General features: G+C 39.7%; 1 protein-coding gene across 2 annotated transcripts in view; it reads left to right on the plus strand.

Moving 5' to 3' along the window:
* slc2a13a (solute carrier family 2 member 13a) overlaps nucleotides 1–18,575 on the plus strand; it is a 78,081-nt gene that overhangs the window by 41,164 nt on the left and 18,342 nt on the right. For both annotated transcript variants that reach the window (XM_074698606.1, XM_074698607.1), the window contains one exon: nucleotides 8,793–8,901. In XM_074698606.1, the coding sequence (XP_074554707.1) occupies nucleotides 8,793–8,901 (109 nt within the window). The remainder of the gene's footprint in view (nucleotides 1–8,792; nucleotides 8,902–18,575) is intronic.

Genomic DNA, 18,575 nt, shown 5'->3' on the forward strand with positions numbered 1-18,575 from the left:
CTTGTTATAATGTGATAATCAAGTTGTATCACTATAAAGTTGTGTATTGGAAGTGAATTAAATAATACACTAATTGAGAAAGATGTCTCATTTTTTGGCTTTGGTTAGCCTGTTTAGCCTGTATGCTAATTTGAAGGGACAGTTTAGAAGAACTACCTCCCCAAACATAAAAGAGAAACTTGGCAGGAAAACTGACATCAGAATCAAAAACTGGAATAAACTGTGCAGGAAAAACAAGTCTGTTATTAAGATAGGAAGCTTTTAAATGCTTCTGCAACTATTGTTTATCCTTCAGTGTGAAATTAAACTTCACAAGAGGGATACCATTCTGATTTTATAACTGGAGGTAGGCGTTTTATATTCTTCTTTTATGATATTTAAGCATTCACTTAGAGTATCTGTGCCCAGTAATTAAGATTTCTTTCTCATAAAATTGAATCTCTCAATGTTATGACTGTTTTTGTTTTCACATTATGTCTCTATTCTCAAAACCCTCTCATTTCTCTCCTCCTCCATCATGGATTAATGATGGGTCTCTTTAAAGTATAAAAGCAAACAGAGCAGTCTTGACCTGCAGCTTTTGTTTACTGCCTTAAGCTAACATTTATGATTCACTCCTGTATGAATACAGTTTGATGAATCAGCTGTGGCTTGAGCTCAACTACTTGGGGAAGCCAGTAGGATGGCAAAAACTGATGGTACTAGAAAGAGCTACACATCCCCATAGAAACTGCACCAAGAAGACAGCTTAAGCCTTTTTCCCTCTGGGATTCCCCCAGAAATCCAGTTGTTTCTATCGTACCAGTAGGACAGATATTCTAGTTTTTACAGTGTTTGTAACTAGGCAGTTTTGTAGGGGAGACTCATCTCTATCTCTTATCAAACTGAATCAGCATCTTCAAAGGACGTCTAACCAAATTTACACATCAAACTTTGTTTACAGGTCATTGGGTGAGCTGCATTAACAAATGCCAGGTTGTATAAAATCTGTTTTGGCCCCAGAGGCAGCTCTGATGTCACAAGTCAAAGTCTGTTGGGCTGAAGTCTGCAGGTAGGAAACAGTAGACACATCCTGTGGTGAGGGGTCAGGAAGAGGTGAGCATGCAGGATTCCTTGACAGTTTTCTTTTGCTGCTTTAGTCAAGTCTGATGAAATTTAACTTGGTATGACTGGTGTTTTTTTTTCAGGTTTTATTTGAGGAAGAACTTCCTACCGTAGTGCCACACAGACTGCCTTTTTATTTGATGTAAAATGTGTGAACTAAGTGTATTGCATATTAGTTTTTCATAATATACCACAGCATATATGAGATAAAATTGAAGCATAGAGTATCTAAAGATTTATTACAGCGCTGATGTAGTTTGTGCCAGTGTGTCAATCCAGCGCTAATCTCCCAAGAGTGTCTGACCCTGCGGCACCCTTAGGTAAACACAGCTGCTCCCCTGCATCTGCACACAGGGCTCTGACAAGATGTTATCTTCTCACATCAAACTGCTGCTTCTCTTTGACACGGCAGGTCCAAACTGTATCTTAATTATCCAGGAGAAAAAGGGGTTGAAATATTTTTTTACAATTGCATCTAAGTGCATAGTAATTGGGATCAATTACAACACAACAAGAACAACAGGGCTGTAAGAGCCATTAGAAGTAGGTGGGGTTTTTATTTGTTAAGACATGATCAGCCGATCTGTGTAACTGGAGCAACAACACTGGCCCAAGTGCCTACTACAGCTTTCAGATTCGGTCGCTCAACAAACAGTGATCCATCACCTTGCCATCCAAACAATCAAGCCGTCAAGTCTTGGAGCAGCTGTCTTCAATCACACCTTGTTGTGTGCCTGGATTCAACTCGGTACTGCTAAGCAGCTCTGATTGACTGCCCTCACCCTGGATATAATATTGTCATTGTGTGTGCTATGGTGAGTGACATGAAATAAGATTTTAGAGGCAAGAGCATCAAGACTGAGATGATTCTGTTGAAACCGTAATGGAGACATTTCACACCATCTGCAGAGAGGCTTCTTCTCTGGTACACTTTAAGTGGATCAAATGTGGATATGCCAAAGTATGAGTTTGTACTGGCAGGCTGTAGGGTGGCTGTGAAACCATGATACTAATTAGACTAAACTTCTAGAAAAAAGTCCTTTCCCTGCCTCTTGGTGCTGTTAATGGTTTCTTAACATCGGAGATGGAAGTGGAAGTTACTGTTTCCAGTAAAGAACATTTCTGTTTGCTGCATAAGAACCTTGAAAATACAACTTCTAATACGGTTCAGTAAATGTCTGTTGGAAGTTCCCAATAAGCTTTTCTCAAATTGTCAAAACTTTCTGTTCACTGGTCATTACTGAAACATCTCTGTCATACTGTTTTTTAATAACTTCAAAAAAATAAATTCAAAAGTTTACAGTGGCCAGTGGGTGTCAGATGATTTGCAAAAGCCACGAACACAATTGCAATAGCAAAAACACAAACTCCACAATGCAACAGAAGTACAGCCACAATGAAAGTTAAAAGATGTTAGTTATCCAGATGGACACAGAAAAGTTGTGAGAGTAAGTAAATGATTTTCTTTCTTAACTTCATCTATGATGAATAAAGCCTCATAGGGGTCTCATCTTGTAATATTCCATCTTCATAGTACTCATGTCATGTCATAGCGTTATCATTAGAGCTAAATTTATCATAAATAGACGAAATGAAAAACAAAATTGTTAACTTACTTTCACAACTTTTTTAGGTCTGTTGGGATGACAGTCCCCTTAACTTTCGTTGTGTTGTTTGGTTATTGCCCCATTACACCAGTTGTAGGATTGATTCCCAGTTGTGACCATAGACTGTATATAGAGTGGACAGTGTGGCCCCGCCATTTATCATTGTACGGTTTTGAAGCCAAAATACTCCTATCACAGGCGCAGCCATTGTAGCAGTTGCAGCCAGAGTCTGCGCATTAGAGACTGTGAGGGATTCTGGGAGAATCTGAGTGGAGCTGGGTGACATAAATAATTTTTTTTTTTTTCTTTCGAGAGTCTAATCACTTCTTGACTCTACCTCCCAATATATTTTACAATCCCCGAAAAAATACACAAGAATGGCACCTGTCAATCATTGTTAAACCTTACTTAAAGCCTAGTTTTTAACCTCGTATAACTACTGAAAACAAAACTTTTCAGAAAAATGAGGACTTGAATACAAGGCAGCCAAATGATATATTCAAATCACCACAACAATCGTACCTGAGAAACTTTTCTACGAGGAGTATTAATTTTTTTAAAGTTTGACCACAGCCCATCTGGAATGGCTGGAAAGCCTGATTTTTTAACCTAAACTGCAGCCAGTCACCAGGGGGAGCAGTTTTTGTGGAGACCTCACTTCGAGCCGAGCAAGCGGACGTCGACATTTTTTTTACACTCTATGGTTGTGACAGAATTTTGCCCCACTCTTAATGTTTCCTGTCTCTCTTTCCAGCTGCCTTCTCCGGTAAAGGTTAAGAGCCCAATGCAGTAATTTTAGAAAAAAGAACAAAAATTACTCCAGTGTTAAGTGGACATTTAGCTAAGTCACCTTATGGCTTTGAAACTGCAAAATTCAAATGTTTGAAAAAGCAGTCGTCTTGAAGTGAATGACGCCCTGCAGTGCTTTCATAAACATATTGTAAAGATCAGTATGATTTCCTCACCCTAACCGTCTGTTCAGATCCTGATAACTCGTTGTGAAAGGTGCCCTCATCTTCCTCTGATGAGGAAGTACAGTAGATGTAAGAAAGGGGAGAAGAGGAAAAGTATGTAGAAGAAATAATTAGGAAGGCGATGGGGTTGGTGCTTCTGAATCCTGGTTCAGGCTTCAGACTTGATTGCAGCCAGTCTGGTTATGTAAGCGAAGGCCACTTCCAGGCACTTACATCCTGAGGACACAGTGATTGGATGAATAGAGAGAGGGATTCTTTCATGAACTGACTTCTCTCTTTATAACTCCTGTAGTGCTTCCATCAGCCACCTTCCTTGTTTCCTTGATTGGCCATTGTTCAGCACCAGCTTGCCCTCCTTTGATACTAATAACCCCGTATTGAACTATACACAGAAATACTATTCACTGATTTACAGGGATTTGTGAATCAATATGTAAATCAGTGATTATGCACCCGGCAAACTGATGCCTGCCAGCGTTCTAAGAATGCGAATAACCATCTGACTCTTCATTCCTGTCTCCTTCTAACAAGTTCTGCTGTATGCTTCATTAAGCTGATGGTGGCACTTGTTTAAAACATGGGAAAGAGACACATCTGACTGAAGTATCGCTGCTAAATGGGCCCACTAATTGGCAAGTTGGGGTGTTTTCTGAAAGCAGGTACTTCAGAAAAGAAATTGGAGATTCCTTCAGTGAATTTCATAGGGAAAAAAAGCAGAGTAGAAAAAATAGAGACCTAGTTCTCATTAAAAACACATCCCTGGTTTCCCCTCCTTACTTTATAAACACACCATGTAATGATCTGTGAGGCCTCCAGTGTGTGCTGCATTGAATGCTGATAAGATCTGTAAATCAAAGAGCATTTTACATCTTCAAGAAGAGCAGGTAATGATGGATGAGCAATGATTAATAACTATATGAATTATGGTAGATAAAAAGAGAGCAGACACGTTTGTAGATTGTGTGTGCGGTTGTGAAATGTACACACATCTGGATCTTAAGAGGGCTCTAGGCAGAGCTTCAAAATGCAAAAAGAAGAAATGGTAGCCAGACAAAAAAAACCAAAACAAAACAAAAAAATAAACGACTAAGCAATTTATTGCAAACAGCAATTAAACGAAAACAGGCTGTTCATCATCAGCTGATAAAAACTTGAAGGCCACAGCCTTTAAAAGCCAAAATCTATGCAAAAGTGTGGATTCAGTGTGATTTTCTGTCAGGTATTCACTGTGTCGTGACCTCCTGCTGGAAAAGGCTAAAAAGCTTCCTCTCTTTGAACATGGCTGGATTGTTGAGCTGCATAGCAAAGCCTCTTGCAACACACAGTTACTGTTGAGGTTGGACACAGTAAAACAGTCATTTTGAGCCAGACACTCTGATTGGCTGAATCAGATTAGCCAATAAAGGCTGTTACTGGTGATGACTGTATCCTAACATCCACCAGACGACGTCTGTGAGAGAAGAGCTTCATTAAGAACAAAAATCATCTTCAAAGGCCTCGTCTCCTTCAGCACCACAAAACTGCCCATTTGGACTCTGCCTCCTTCATGACTGAGGGCCATGGTCTTTGTGGTAGTAACTGTGTTTTTCCACAGTACAACACTGCAGTTCACAATGCGTGCCTGACAAAGGACTTCTTCCAGAGGAATAAACTCACTCTTTGGGACCGTCCTGTGTGTTCCCCTAATATAAACCACATTGACAACAGCTTTGTATAAATATTATCAAATGACAGCTGCCAATATTTTTGACAACATAATTGATAAAAGTACATAGCACCAACCTGCTGCCAAAACTGCACCCACTAAAACTTCTGTTATATCATTTAAATAAACCACATTGCTATCAGCTATGTGCAGGGACCCAGCAGTAGACCCAGCAGTAGACATTAGAGATTGAAGAGTGTTTTTATCTCCCTGCATTTGCAAATTATTAGCTGGAAAACAGGACAGCTCCAGGTGTTACCACAAGTCAAGGCACAACACTTCAATCACAGATATGATTGTCATTAGTGAACCATTATCTCTCGCTAACAGGCTCTAAAATCAGTCCTGTTCACAGAAGACTCACAGCAGTCTTGTGCTTTCCATCAACAAGCCAGCTGCCACTTTGTGTGGGGTTTTTATGGTGTATTGCTAATCAAGCAGGCAAAACTGCATCAATCAACAGGCAAATCCAGCATGGAAAACCAACATATCAACTCATCCATGATTGATGATGTTTAGGTTGGCCATCCTATTTTCAATATTTTTAACAATTCTTTTAAAGAACATGCTTCCACACCAGATATTCACCATTTTTTTCTATTTTTAAAAACTTACTTTAAGGTAATAAGGGAATCAAGGAAAAATGATCGCATATAATTTCATATGCTTCAATTTGCACCACACTTCCAAAACACATCCTCTTAATCAGTTTTGAAAATTTTTTAAATTACAGTAACTTACGATATGTATTATTAGATTGCATATATGGACAATAATCGTATACAACCAAATTTGCATAAAAATATTTTTTTTATTTCAAGAGTTAGCTACAAAAAATGTGAGTAGTTTTGGCTAACTGACGGAAATAACCCCATTTAAAGCCTGTTTTAAAATTGTTAAGGGTTTTTTTTCCTCTTCACATCATACTCACAGTCAAAGTCAGTTTTTTTTTCTAACTGGTGGTATGTTATATTACACATTTCTGTTTCTACTTGTCAGTCTGAGGATAATTATATCCCTGTAGACTGTATGAAATACTGAAAAAAAGTAGGCAGAAGTAGCTGAGAAGGTTCAGTATGTAATGTTGAAGGCCAATTACTGTAGTGCTCCTGGATGAAACACTTCACTTGTGCCCTGCTGGTAGCCTTTTACCCAGTTTTTTATCCCCATCATTTTCAATGTCACATCTGATTAAATTACAGCTGGGTGGTGTTCCTCTGAGGAAATGGAGCTGGGTGTTTCATGAGCTTGTGTGTTATTTGACATAGCTACTTTCTAAATCATATTTTCTTCTTTTCGAGAGAATTGTATATTCTGTTGTACAGTTGTTACATATTGTTACAGAAGATGGGCAGAAGAGAGGTATAGACACTATTTGAGATAATGCACTATGTGTGTTCAATAAATCTGTGTCTGTCTGGCCAGACTCTGCTCGTGTGCATCAGATCCTCAAATTCTCAAACCAATTCAGTCAATGTGATTTTGAAATTTGACCTGTTAATTCTGTATGTGAATCTGCTTAAATTTAATTTCCTCTAAGTAGGGATGGGTACCTTTCACATTTGAAACAATACAATACCGTTGAGTACCAGTACCTGGCTACCAGTACTCAACGATACCAATTTTTGGTACTTTTTTGTGTTTTGTGGCAAAAAATATCAATTTGCTCAAAAATAGAATAGAAAAAAAATTCAATTTAACATATTTATTCTTCAATCTATAACTTTGCAATGCTGTGTTCAAGTTCAGCATGGAAAACCTCCTACTCTTCCACTCCCTCACAGTCACAAGGTTTCATTTAGGTACCTAAACATGGTACCTTTTGATTTTCTGTGAATCGGTACCCGATACTTCTGACAGAATTTGGTTGGTACCTATTAAAAGATCTAATTTAGCACCCATCCCTGCCTCTAATCACTGTGCTGTACAAATGAATGTAGATCAAAACTTTGAAATACACTTCCTATTTGCATGCCCCCCCAAAAAATCACCATCTGGCAGGTAGATTCTAGTCCAGAAATTAGTTCAAGATCTCAATTAATTTCCATTCATGACATCTTAAACAGTGTCAAAACCCCCACTGTAGCCTTACAGCTTTTGTGTTTCTTCATTCATTAAAAGTTGTTGACCTTATCATGTTTGATATACTTAACAAGTTTCTGTTTCTAATTGTTTTTATGGTTGAATTATTGTACTCAGTTTGGTTGACAAAACTGAGAATCTTGGAATTGACATGACAATGCTAAGTACTTGTTAATTTGACTGCTTAAGGATGTTTAGCATTAGGACTCATCTTTTTAAAAGGACAACCTGTGGTTAATGCTGTGAGAGTGTGGCCAAATTGATGCAAGATCAAAGCCTCTTTGGGGGATTTCAGAATCCACAGGACTCTTTTTTTTTTAAGTTTTCTTTAAGAAGTGTATTATAAAAGCAAGACTTTGGCGTGTCTGTGTGTCAGCAGGGGCTTCCTTTACAAAGTCTGATTTGCTTTTTCAAACAGGGAGATGAGATGTTCACTGGTCTGGAGTCCTCCCACACACAGATGCTCCCAAATAACCAGCCTACTTGTGTGTCATGTTGCATGTGCAGACTCATGTGTCTTTGTTTATGATACGTTCCTCTGTGCTTGTGTTCTCACAGTAACCTGCATGTCCTGGCACAGTGTAATACATACTAATATATGTGTGTGTTCAAGCTTGTTTGTTGAATCTTTTAGCCCTGTATGAGTCTTCTCTTCTTATCTAACCTCTCTGGTTCTGTAAAGACTTATATTTCCAGATAACCTGCCTATGTATGTGTGGCAGAGACGACTCTTGCTCTGTTGCTAAACCAAGTGGGACTGCACAACTTAAAGTCAGCATCTAATATTGATTTTAATTGAGTGTATGTCTCTAGTGTTAAAGACTTTAATTCATAATGCAATTAAAAAAGTAATATTGATACTTGGCAGCCGCGATCAATACTTCCAGAGAAAACACTGTGATAGTGCACTGTGCTGTGATTTTTGTCTGTTCCTCGTTTGTGGTCACTGAAACCACATTCAGTGTTTGCCTGTCAAACAGGCAGCACGGCTCACACAAACACTGAAAGAGAGAAATGGCTTGGCTCTGTATGAGGGCAACTAAATCCTCCATCCACCAATCATGACCTCCAGAACTCATGAATTTACACTTCCCATCATTTTTTTCCCTGTTACTTTTTTAAAGCTGTCTGCTGCTGTATTTCTGAGAGGGGAAATGAAACAGAGTGACCTCGCGTTCTGCAGCATCAGGGGTTTCAGTCATGTCGTGCTGGGTGGATGTTTTCAAGTACAACTCTTGCAGTCCTCAGTATGTTTTTTTTTCAGGGAGGCCATGCTGAGTTCAGAGTTAATTCCGGCTGTTCATTTGCTTCTTTCTTCAGATAGCCCAGTGATCTGGCGAATGCTGACCTACCCCCCGACTCGGCGAGCACTCTTGGTTGGCTGTGGTCTTCAGATGTTCCAGCAGCTTTCAGGAATCAACACAGTCATGTAAGTGAGCCCATCAAACCAATTTTTACTCCAACTGTTTTTCTTTCTACCTTGGAGGGCAACAACAGTTAACTTTTTCGGGAAGCTGTAACTGCCAATCTGTAGATCATGACGGGCCAAGGGAAGTTAATATTTGTTGTTGTTCACTTTGCTAAATTTAAGATTGAGCTATGAAATTTGTGTCTTTTGAGTTTATTTCAGTACATTTAAAATGCTGAAAATTAGCTACAATCTCAGATTCAATGGCAAATGTTATGTCAAACTTGGCCATTGAAGTTTTCCAAGTCAGTGTAATTCTCCAACTTTTTTTGCTTTTCTTTTGCTGGATCATTGACCTCCTAAAATAAGGGGGTGACTGGCTGTGACTCAGTGGTGGAGTCGATCGTCTCTCATTTGGAAGTTCAAGGTTTTAGTCCCAGCTCCTGCAGCCACTGGAGTGTCCTTTTGCAAGACATTAGACTCTAAAGTTGTCAACTGTGCTCATTACTGCTCCCATCACTACAGTGTGAGCCGCAGTTATGAGTCAGTTGTGCCGGTTTCTGGGGCGTATGTCATCTCACTGCAAATCAACCGCTACAGGACTTGAATGGTAGTGAGCCAAGACCACCTATTTCAGGTGATTTCAACCTGCTTGCTCTATCCCGCATCTGAGCCTGATTGCTGTGTTCACATATGCCCAAACGAACCTGACTTTTTGTGGGGCTGCAACTGTTTCAAAACAACTGCCCCAAATGATCCATGTGTGAATCAGTGGCGATTGCTCTAAGACTGCAAGGGAAGCTCAGCTTCCCCTACAATTTCCCTAAAAAGTGGTGATATGTCCTGCTGTGTGTACATTTCATTGACAAAATATTCGCTAGAATTCCTTCATCTTTTGTTCAGAATCAGCTACCTTTCACAGGTAACTGGCTCCACCTCCTTCTCATTCATCCCCCCAGCGTCTCGGCACTTTAACACAGTCGGACGCTGAGCGTCTTCTGACTCCAGCGGGGGAAGCGTAGAGTGGGTTGTTTCACTGTGGAAACTGGACGGTCATTGCATAAACGCTGGGCTTTGTCCCGCCCATCGGACGCTCAGCATCTCTGGGGGTCTATGAGGCAGTGGGCTGGCCTGGACGCTGGGCTTCTGCATGATGATTGGATGATCTGTCTGAGGCCGAATTTCTTTTTGATAGACAGTGAAATGAGCCAGTCGGCGATCTTGAAGTATAACCCTCCACTGGAGCATCTTCTGTAGAGAGGAGCTTCTCCTGTTTAAAGCAGCTCAAGTCTTACACCCGCAACACAATGGGCCAAGGCCGTTTAAGCAGTCTAGCTCTGCTGGCCTTTTAGAGAAAACTGGTAAAATCCCTGAAAAAAACACCCTGTTGGTACGACAGGGTCACAGATCATTTCTTGAAAAGGAACGGAGGGTAGAATTTACGTTTAATTAAATAAACAAATTTATGATGTGGGCCAGAAAAAATGAGCTTCCCCTCCTTGACTTACCATCAGCTGTTGTCACTGTTGTGAATACACCCTAAATCGAATTTCGTAAACTGTCCGTACGTGTGTCATATCAGAGCGTGGCGATGTATATACAAAAGGCAACTGCTCTTAAGTCTGGTCCCTCTCTGAGATATTTGACCAAGACCATAACCAGTATTGAGTATGGCACGGTCTGGATGGCCAGAGTGACTGTGCTCTTAACGTCATGGCAGGATATCTGCTTGCTGCACCAGAAGCGAAGAGATGTTGCCACACCATTGCCTCAGACACATCATACATCAGTAGATAATGGTTGGCAGTAAAAAGCTTTCACAGTGTTACTGATCATTGGTTTACTTTTATCTGAGGCACATCAACAGAAAAATGACAGTTTCAAGTGTCAGTTACAAAAGTAAACCAACCATACATGAAATCTGGACAGTGTTATGGTAAAATGGTAGAAGTATAAGTTAAAAGAAACTGAAGAGTCTGTCACGTCGTCGATCATATTAGCACATTCAGGTGTGTCTTTTATTTCTTTCACCCCAAAGGTTAATCAGAACAATGATGATACATGACACTGGGTTCCTGCCTCACTGGCTTTCCCTCACAAAATATGATGGATTCTGACAGATGTATTTGGTTGAGCAGCACAGTATTAAATCACAAAACATAGCTTTCATCTCTTCCACGGCATATCATACACTTTGCTCGAACCTCCACATTGCATCGCTGCTCACCTGCCTGTGAAGGGACAGACCACCTTTCCTCTTTCTTCTTTTTATCTCACCATCAGAGGAGATTGTGTCATCTGTCTTTGTCTCACTTCCCCTTTGAGATGAACTATATTACAAGCTCTGTAAACAATCTGGGGATATGTGCTGTTGCTTAGCAACTGTTGGAGGTGAGAGCAATAGGATAAGCGTGAGCTAGTACGGCTGTGTTTGTGTGTGTGTGTGTGTGTGTGAGTGTGTGTAGGCATGCATGTGTGTTTTTAATTGGCTTAGGGTGACGCTGGACTTAAAGCCTGCACACGTCCACCTCTGTGACGTGTGTGAAGTGTTTCCTCACATGGGTTTCTGTGTGTGAGCCTCCAGTTAAGTTTTTGACTGAGAGGACAGGCTTTTATGTGATTAATTTTTTAAGGTTTTCAACTGATTTGTGACACATGAATTCTCACTTCCTCTCTCTTGCTAGGCAGTTGCCTATAGATCTACTTTGTGTCACTCATGTTATATTTACTTCCAGTTCCAGTCCCTGTCAGTCTGAACAGTAAAGAAATAGAATAAGATCAGGCATGGCTCTGTGTCTTTCTCCCTCTTAGACTGGTGTATCCATAAAGGTTTTTCTTCTCGCTTATCTCTGTCAGCAGTGACCCATTTTCACAGGGCATTAGGAAATCTGTGATCAAGACGGTGCTGGTGTGTTTGCACCTGGCTCTGAAAGATGTCGGCCGTCCACAAATTGTATCTGATTAACCTTTCATTCAGAAAATACTGGCGGTGGCTTCCTTCAGTGATAATCACATCCTTCAATATTGACATTAAAAGCCTCATTCTGCTGCCAATCCATTCCTGACAGTGATGTCCCAGTTGGAGGGAGATGGTTTATAGTCTGTTTCTTTACAATTTACCGTTATTCATGTTTCTGGCAAAACATTTTCAAGAAAGCAAGAGTCCATGTTTTATACAAGTGTTACTCTTAGAGATCAAGACACTTGCCACAGATTTGTGGATTTAATAACTGTAAGAGGTCTTAATTTTCTGGCATAAAAAATATTTCTTCAATCTATTGATCTCCTTGTTTATTTGAAAGGGACCAGGGCATGATCCACTGCTTAATGAAGTATTAAAAGCAAAGGTGTCAAAAGTATTCCCATTCATTACTCAAGTAGAAGTATAGATGCTAAAGTTTAAAAAGACTTTTCTCGAAGTTGAAGTATCAACTCAAACTTATTTCTTAAGTAAAAGTACTGGTTTCAAAACTACTTGAAGTATAAAAGTAAAAATAACTTTATGGGGGAAATATGTCATTGTCAAAAGCTTAGGCTGTGCCACAGTAGCCAATAGTTCATTCAGTTCATCCCCGCTCCTGATTCTCTGCCACAGACATCTTCATACTATGCTATATACCACTGGCGGCTGCTGGTCAGTCAGGGAGAGGAAGCTCATTTTTTTCCGGCCTACATCAGTCGGATAAGTCCAGAACAGCTGAATGTAAAACTCAGAAGATGCTCTGGTGGAGGGTTATACTTAAAGATTGCTGACTGGCTCATTTCACTGTCAATCAAAAAGGGATTCAGCCTCAGACAGATCATCCAATCATCATGCAGAAGCCCAGTGTCCTGGCCAGCCCACTGTCTCATAGACCCCCAAAGACGCTGAGCGTCTGATGGGCAGGACAAAGCCCAGCATTTATCCAATGACTGTCCAGTTCCCACAGTGGAACAACCCACTCTACGCTTCCCCGCTGAAGTCAGAAGACGCTCAGTATCCGACTGTGTTAAAGCGCTGAGACGCTGCAGGGATGAATGAGAAGGTGGTGGAGCCAGTTACCTGTGACAGGTAGCTGATTCTGAACAAAAGATGAAGGAATTCTAGCTCATATTTTGTCAATGAAATGTACACACAGAAGCACATATCACCACTTTTTGGGGACATTGTAGGGGCTGAGCTTCCCTTGCAGTCTTAGAGCAATCGCCACTGCTACATACGTCTGTTATGTTGTTGCTGAAGTGTGGCGTGGTTTGTGTCATGTCAGGTGTGATGGATCCCATACAAACCAATAGGGTGTTGGAATGGTGTTATGTTAATACATCTCATCCATCCACAATCAAATTCAGTCTTTGCAGATAGCGCAATTTCAGCGATTTTAGGATATGTTTTCACTTTTTTTGGAGTTTGTCCTTTTGAACGATGATGAGCTGGAATGAAACAGGAGTAACAAGGCTATTTTTAAAACATGCGGAGTAGAAAGTTCAGATATTTATCTGAAAATGTAAGTAGAAGTAAAAGGTTGGCTAAAAAATAATTACTCAAGTAAAGTAAAGATACCCAAAATTTTTGCTTAAGTAAGGTAACAAAGTATTTTTACTTAGTTACTTGACATCTCTGATTAAAAGTAGGCTTAGTCACAACCCCTATCCCTGATTAGGCTCCTGAGATTGAACTAGAGGTTACAGAGGGTTGCGATTCAGGGGATTCCTTTAAGTGTATTCAGTTGTGAAAATGTGGTAATAAAATCCAGAGCTACAAAACCAGACTAAATCATGATAAAGAACAATCAGGGTAAAGCACTACCTTTACATTTTTCGAAACTGTACGCTAAGTTTTCACAGTCTTTCCTCAGTTTCAGCTATGTATTTACATTCTGTTGATGTTTTAGTTGCCGATGGTTGTGCGCTCTGTAGTTTCCTGCCTCTCACTGAGCGAGAAGACTGACTGAATGTTGCTCTACGTTTTGCTGCTGGATAGTTTCTTCTGACTGCACTACTCATTGGGGTTGGGTACCTCACATTTGGAACAATACGGTACCGATGCCTAGTAGCCGACAATCAATACTGGTACTCAACGGCGCCAATTTTCGGAACTTTTTTGTGTGTGTGTTTATGTGGTAATACATATTAATTTACTTAGTAATAAAATCCCAAAGTTTTTCAGTATAACATATTTATACCTGCAATGCTGTGTTCATGTCCAGCATGGAAAATTGCCTACTCTTCCATTCCTTCACAGTCACAAGGATGCATTTAGGTACCTAAACATGGTACCTTTTGATTTTACATGAATTGGTACTTGGTATTACTGATGGGATTCGGTTGGTACTTGTAAAAGTACCTGATTTGGTACCCATGCCTACTTCTAATTCTAGCTGGGTATTTCTGTTGCAATGCTGTTGACACATTTAAAAAATACTATTATGAATGAAAATGATCAAAACTGCTGAAACTCAGTAATTTATATTTCTGTAGAATAAGACAGTGAAGCCATTTTGCAGTTTTTTGATCCATTACTTTAAGTGCCTGCTTGTGTAACCCTTGAAGTTGCAATTTCTGTTACCTGGTGTCACCCTGAGTGAGTGTACAGTAAGCATAAAATTTTAAGGATGCCTCTAGTCCTCAAATGTCTGTCACTTATTTAAACTCAAACTTTCTTAATCACCTTCTCTGTCAATTGCATCATTTCACCGTCTGTTTTGATATAATCACACTTGTTTCTAATAATCCTGTTTTGCTTTTGTATGCCATCTCTGCATACTTTGCCAGCTGTTCTATTTTCTCTCTGCTTTTTGTTGTTGTTATCATGTAAAGCTGCTGGTCCAGCCTTATTAGCAAAAAAAGAAACAAAAAAGGTCTACGCAGGCTTTAAATTAGAGACAAGCTCCACTCTCCTCATCCCCTGCTGCCTTAAGTGATTAAACCATCCTGCTGACATAAAAGAAGAGGGTAGAAGGTAGAGTGTGATTGTGAGAAGCTGGCAGACTTGTTAAAAAAAAAAAAAAAAGTTAAACGACACTTGAGAAGCAGACATTGTGTGTCAATCTACTTTAACAGCCTGCTCTCTCAATTTGGGAAGCCGCCAAGAGTGAATTGATGGATTAAACAGGTTTTTTTTTTCTACAAATCATTTATGCTCCAGCAGAAGGGTACATTTGATTTCTTGTTAGCACTTGTCAAACTCACACTTGAGGTGAAAGTTCCTCAAGAAGTGAGCCCTTCTGGTTTGCTCGAGTGAGCACGTTTAACAGATGAACCAAGGCAGCAAAATCAGAAGTGTCTTGAAAAGCAAAGAAGACGATCGTCAGCTGGCCAGTTGTAATTTTTAGCTTTGCCACTTCACTGTTAAGTGTTGTTATCTTTGCTACCAAACTGTGTCATGCCCACAGGGTTTAAGTCCCTGGTTTTGTTTTCAATCATCCTTGTGTCTCTTGTCTTGTGCTTCCTGTTTTATTTTGTTACTTACCTTGTGTGTCGTTTCAGGTCACCTCCTCTTGTCTGTCTCCCACGTCTGTGATTACCTGGCGTGTTTCACCTGTGCCTATTGTCTCCCTTTCCCTGGTGTATTTAGTCCTCCCCAGTTCCTTCCCTCCCTTGTCAGTTTGTCTTTCCGCCAAATTTTTCGCTACTCCTGCGCCTTGAATAAGTCTTAATAGTTTTCAACCCAGTTTTTGAACTTAGACCTTGTTTTGCCTGCCGTTTTTGGATTCTTCTGCCTGGTTTTTGATCTTTGTGTTTTGACCCTTGAACTGATTAAGAGCATTTTCCCAGCCCAAAATTTCCTGAGAATTTCTAGGAAAATTCATTCAAGTTGACAACAGAACCCTGAAAATTTCCAGTATTCCCAAGCCAAAATTCTCATGGAAATTTCCAGGAAACTTTCCCAAAATTTATCTAAAAATTGACCATCTCTTTGCATCTCTAGGGTCAGCGCAGAAGTGTAAACCACTTGTATCAAGGGATGTCGATCTGATTAACAGTCTGAAGTTACAGTACAAACATCCTTGTTTCAAAGAGATGCATCTTGTGTAGATGCTTGTGAATTGTCAATGTACTCCAATGATAACGTTCAACTTAGCAAACCCTGCAGACGTTCCATCTCTTCACAGTCATGAGGGTTACACTTCTTTGACCGTGTTGGAGTGAGCTGTGGGTGGGTTAATGTTTTGCATGCACAACTCTCAGCAAAGATAAGCCTCAGCCACCCAGCTTTAGAAAACAATGTTGTTTGCCCACAGTATGACAAAACCAACTGATTGTATTATGACTGCTCCTTGCACCCCTACTTGCAGAAACAGTAAGACTGGCCTGGGGCTTAGGTCTGCTTCACATCAGGACACTTTTGTTCCCACTTAGCCTTTATGTAAAACTTGATAATACAGTAGTATTCTGTTTGTCCGGAAAGTAAGGACACAATTGGGCAGCTGCTTTTTAAAAGCAGCTTGATCTAAACGTTCATGTTGGAGACAGACTTTTTGGTCCCTTGTTGTTATCTGGATAACCTCCCTGTCCTTTAACTCACAAACACACACTGGGGGTTTGTCAGTGAAGCCTCTGTGATGAGAGATGTGTTTGCCAATAAAACATCTAGCCTGCTTGTTTTTCTGCCTGCATGAGTTTGTGTCCTTGTATGCTTCCCCTCTTGTATGTCTGCAAACGGATGGATGGAAATGTAGATCACTGACAAACGGATGGATACATCTAGTAATGACGCCGCTGTGTTTTCCTCTGTTTTACCCACCTGTCCGTCTCTGTTGGTGAGTCACAAATGTGGAGAAATGTGATACAGGTTATATCAGGTTCATCCCTCCTCATTAGCCATTTGATCATTTTAATTAAATTAGCCTCATAATCTTGCATATAAAGGTCACTGTGAGTTTGTGGGGACTGCTGTGTGTGTTTGTGTCTTGTCAAGGCAGGTCAGATGATTTTGATGACAAAGCAGTAGGGGGAAAGAACAGACAGAAGGTGGAGGGAGACAAATTGAGCTGGAGATGAGGGGAAAACAGACAGATGTGGTTAGAAAAAATGGTGCCAAAAGAAGAGGTGACAATGATGGCAATAGAGTGATGGGAGGTGTGCAAGGTGACTGAGGCGTGGACGGACAAAGGAAGAGGACCCAAATGTAGAAAAAAATAATGAAAAGAGAAACAAAAATTTACTAATAAAAAACTCTGTTGTCTAACTAACATTTTGCAAATTTAGAAGAATCACCAGGGATCCCAAAAAACACTTGAAGACACAGCAAGACTCAAAAAATACACCCAAAGCATGTTGTTAGACCCATAGAAAACCACCCCAAAGGAGTTAATGATACATATTACTCTTAGCACAACATAATATTTGAAGCAGATAAAAAAATTCTTTGTGTAAAAAGCTAAGTCAGGCCACAAACACTCATTACTGCCCCATGATTTTGGCTTCATCAGCACCAAGCTCTCTGTTCAACCCATCAAGGCAATCTCTTCTGACATTTCTATCACTTGGTAATAGGATTGAACAATACACTGAACTGAAACAGACATTGCAATGTAATAGAATGCAATTTTCAAACTGCAAAGACTTCTATTCAAAAAAAAAAGTTTCATTGTGCACAGACCTGGAGGGAATATAGTAACTAGTACATGTTCTTCATCTCAAGTGGGCCAGACCAGTAAAATCATAGCATAAGTACCTGTAAATAGAAGCAAGTCCAAGTTGTCCCCTTTGTTTTAGTGCAAAGAAATGCAAATATGTCATATAAATCTTCATGTTAAATGAATTATCCTTCTACAAAACATTTAATGAACAGCCTGAGATTTCTTAAAAAACCCAGTGTAATCAGTTACACATTTGCTTTGTAACTGATCACAGTGATTGTACAAAGGCACAGAACATAAATTCACATGTATTTCTAACTGGAAAATAAAGTATCATACTTTAAAATAAAAATCAATTTATCACTACCTAAATGTTATTCTTACTCTGTCATATCTGTGTAGTTAAAGATGCAGCTGGAAGACAATTCATCAGTGCAAGATTTTTTTTCCAAATAATGATATGATATGATGTGATATGATATGATATGATATATGATATGATATGATATGATATGATATGATATGATATGATATATGATATGATATGATATGATATGATATGATATGATATGATATGATATGATATGATATGATGTTATATGATATGATATGATATGATATGATATGATATGATATGATATGATATGATATGATAAGGTAACATGATGACTGTTTGGTGTCCCTGGGCAGGTGATTCAGGCCAGTTGGCTGTCACAGATGGTCACACTGAGAAATGTCTTGTTGGAAATGTCATAAAACACAGCTTTTTGCATGCTCACTCTGCTGGCAAGCCTGTGGGGAGCTGGCAGAGTCCACTGTGTTTGTGTTTGGTGCACATGTTGAGATAAATGCCAACACCTACAATGGAGAATTTTTAATCACTTCGGGATATGGCACTTTTTTTCTGTTGGGGCATATGAAGTGGACTGTGAACTAAATAAAAAGACAAACTGTCCGTAAACAAGAGAGGAAGTAAAATTTATTTCAAGGCTCACAAAAGTAGTATGACCTGTAGTTTTTTGGGATGGTAGGGTAGTCTGATATATGTTACACAACTCTGCATAATCATTCATAAATGGAGTTGGTTTAGGACTCTTCCTCGAGCTGGCCATGATCAGGGAAGAAGTCAAGGAG

The sequence above is a fragment of the Halichoeres trimaculatus genome, unplaced genomic scaffold (assembly GCF_033239565.1).
Source record: "Halichoeres trimaculatus isolate MK-OKI-2021-1 unplaced genomic scaffold, fHalTri1.1 fHalTri1_scaffold_21, whole genome shotgun sequence".
NCBI classification, from domain to species: domain Eukaryota; kingdom Metazoa; phylum Chordata; class Actinopteri; order Labriformes; family Labridae; genus Halichoeres; species Halichoeres trimaculatus.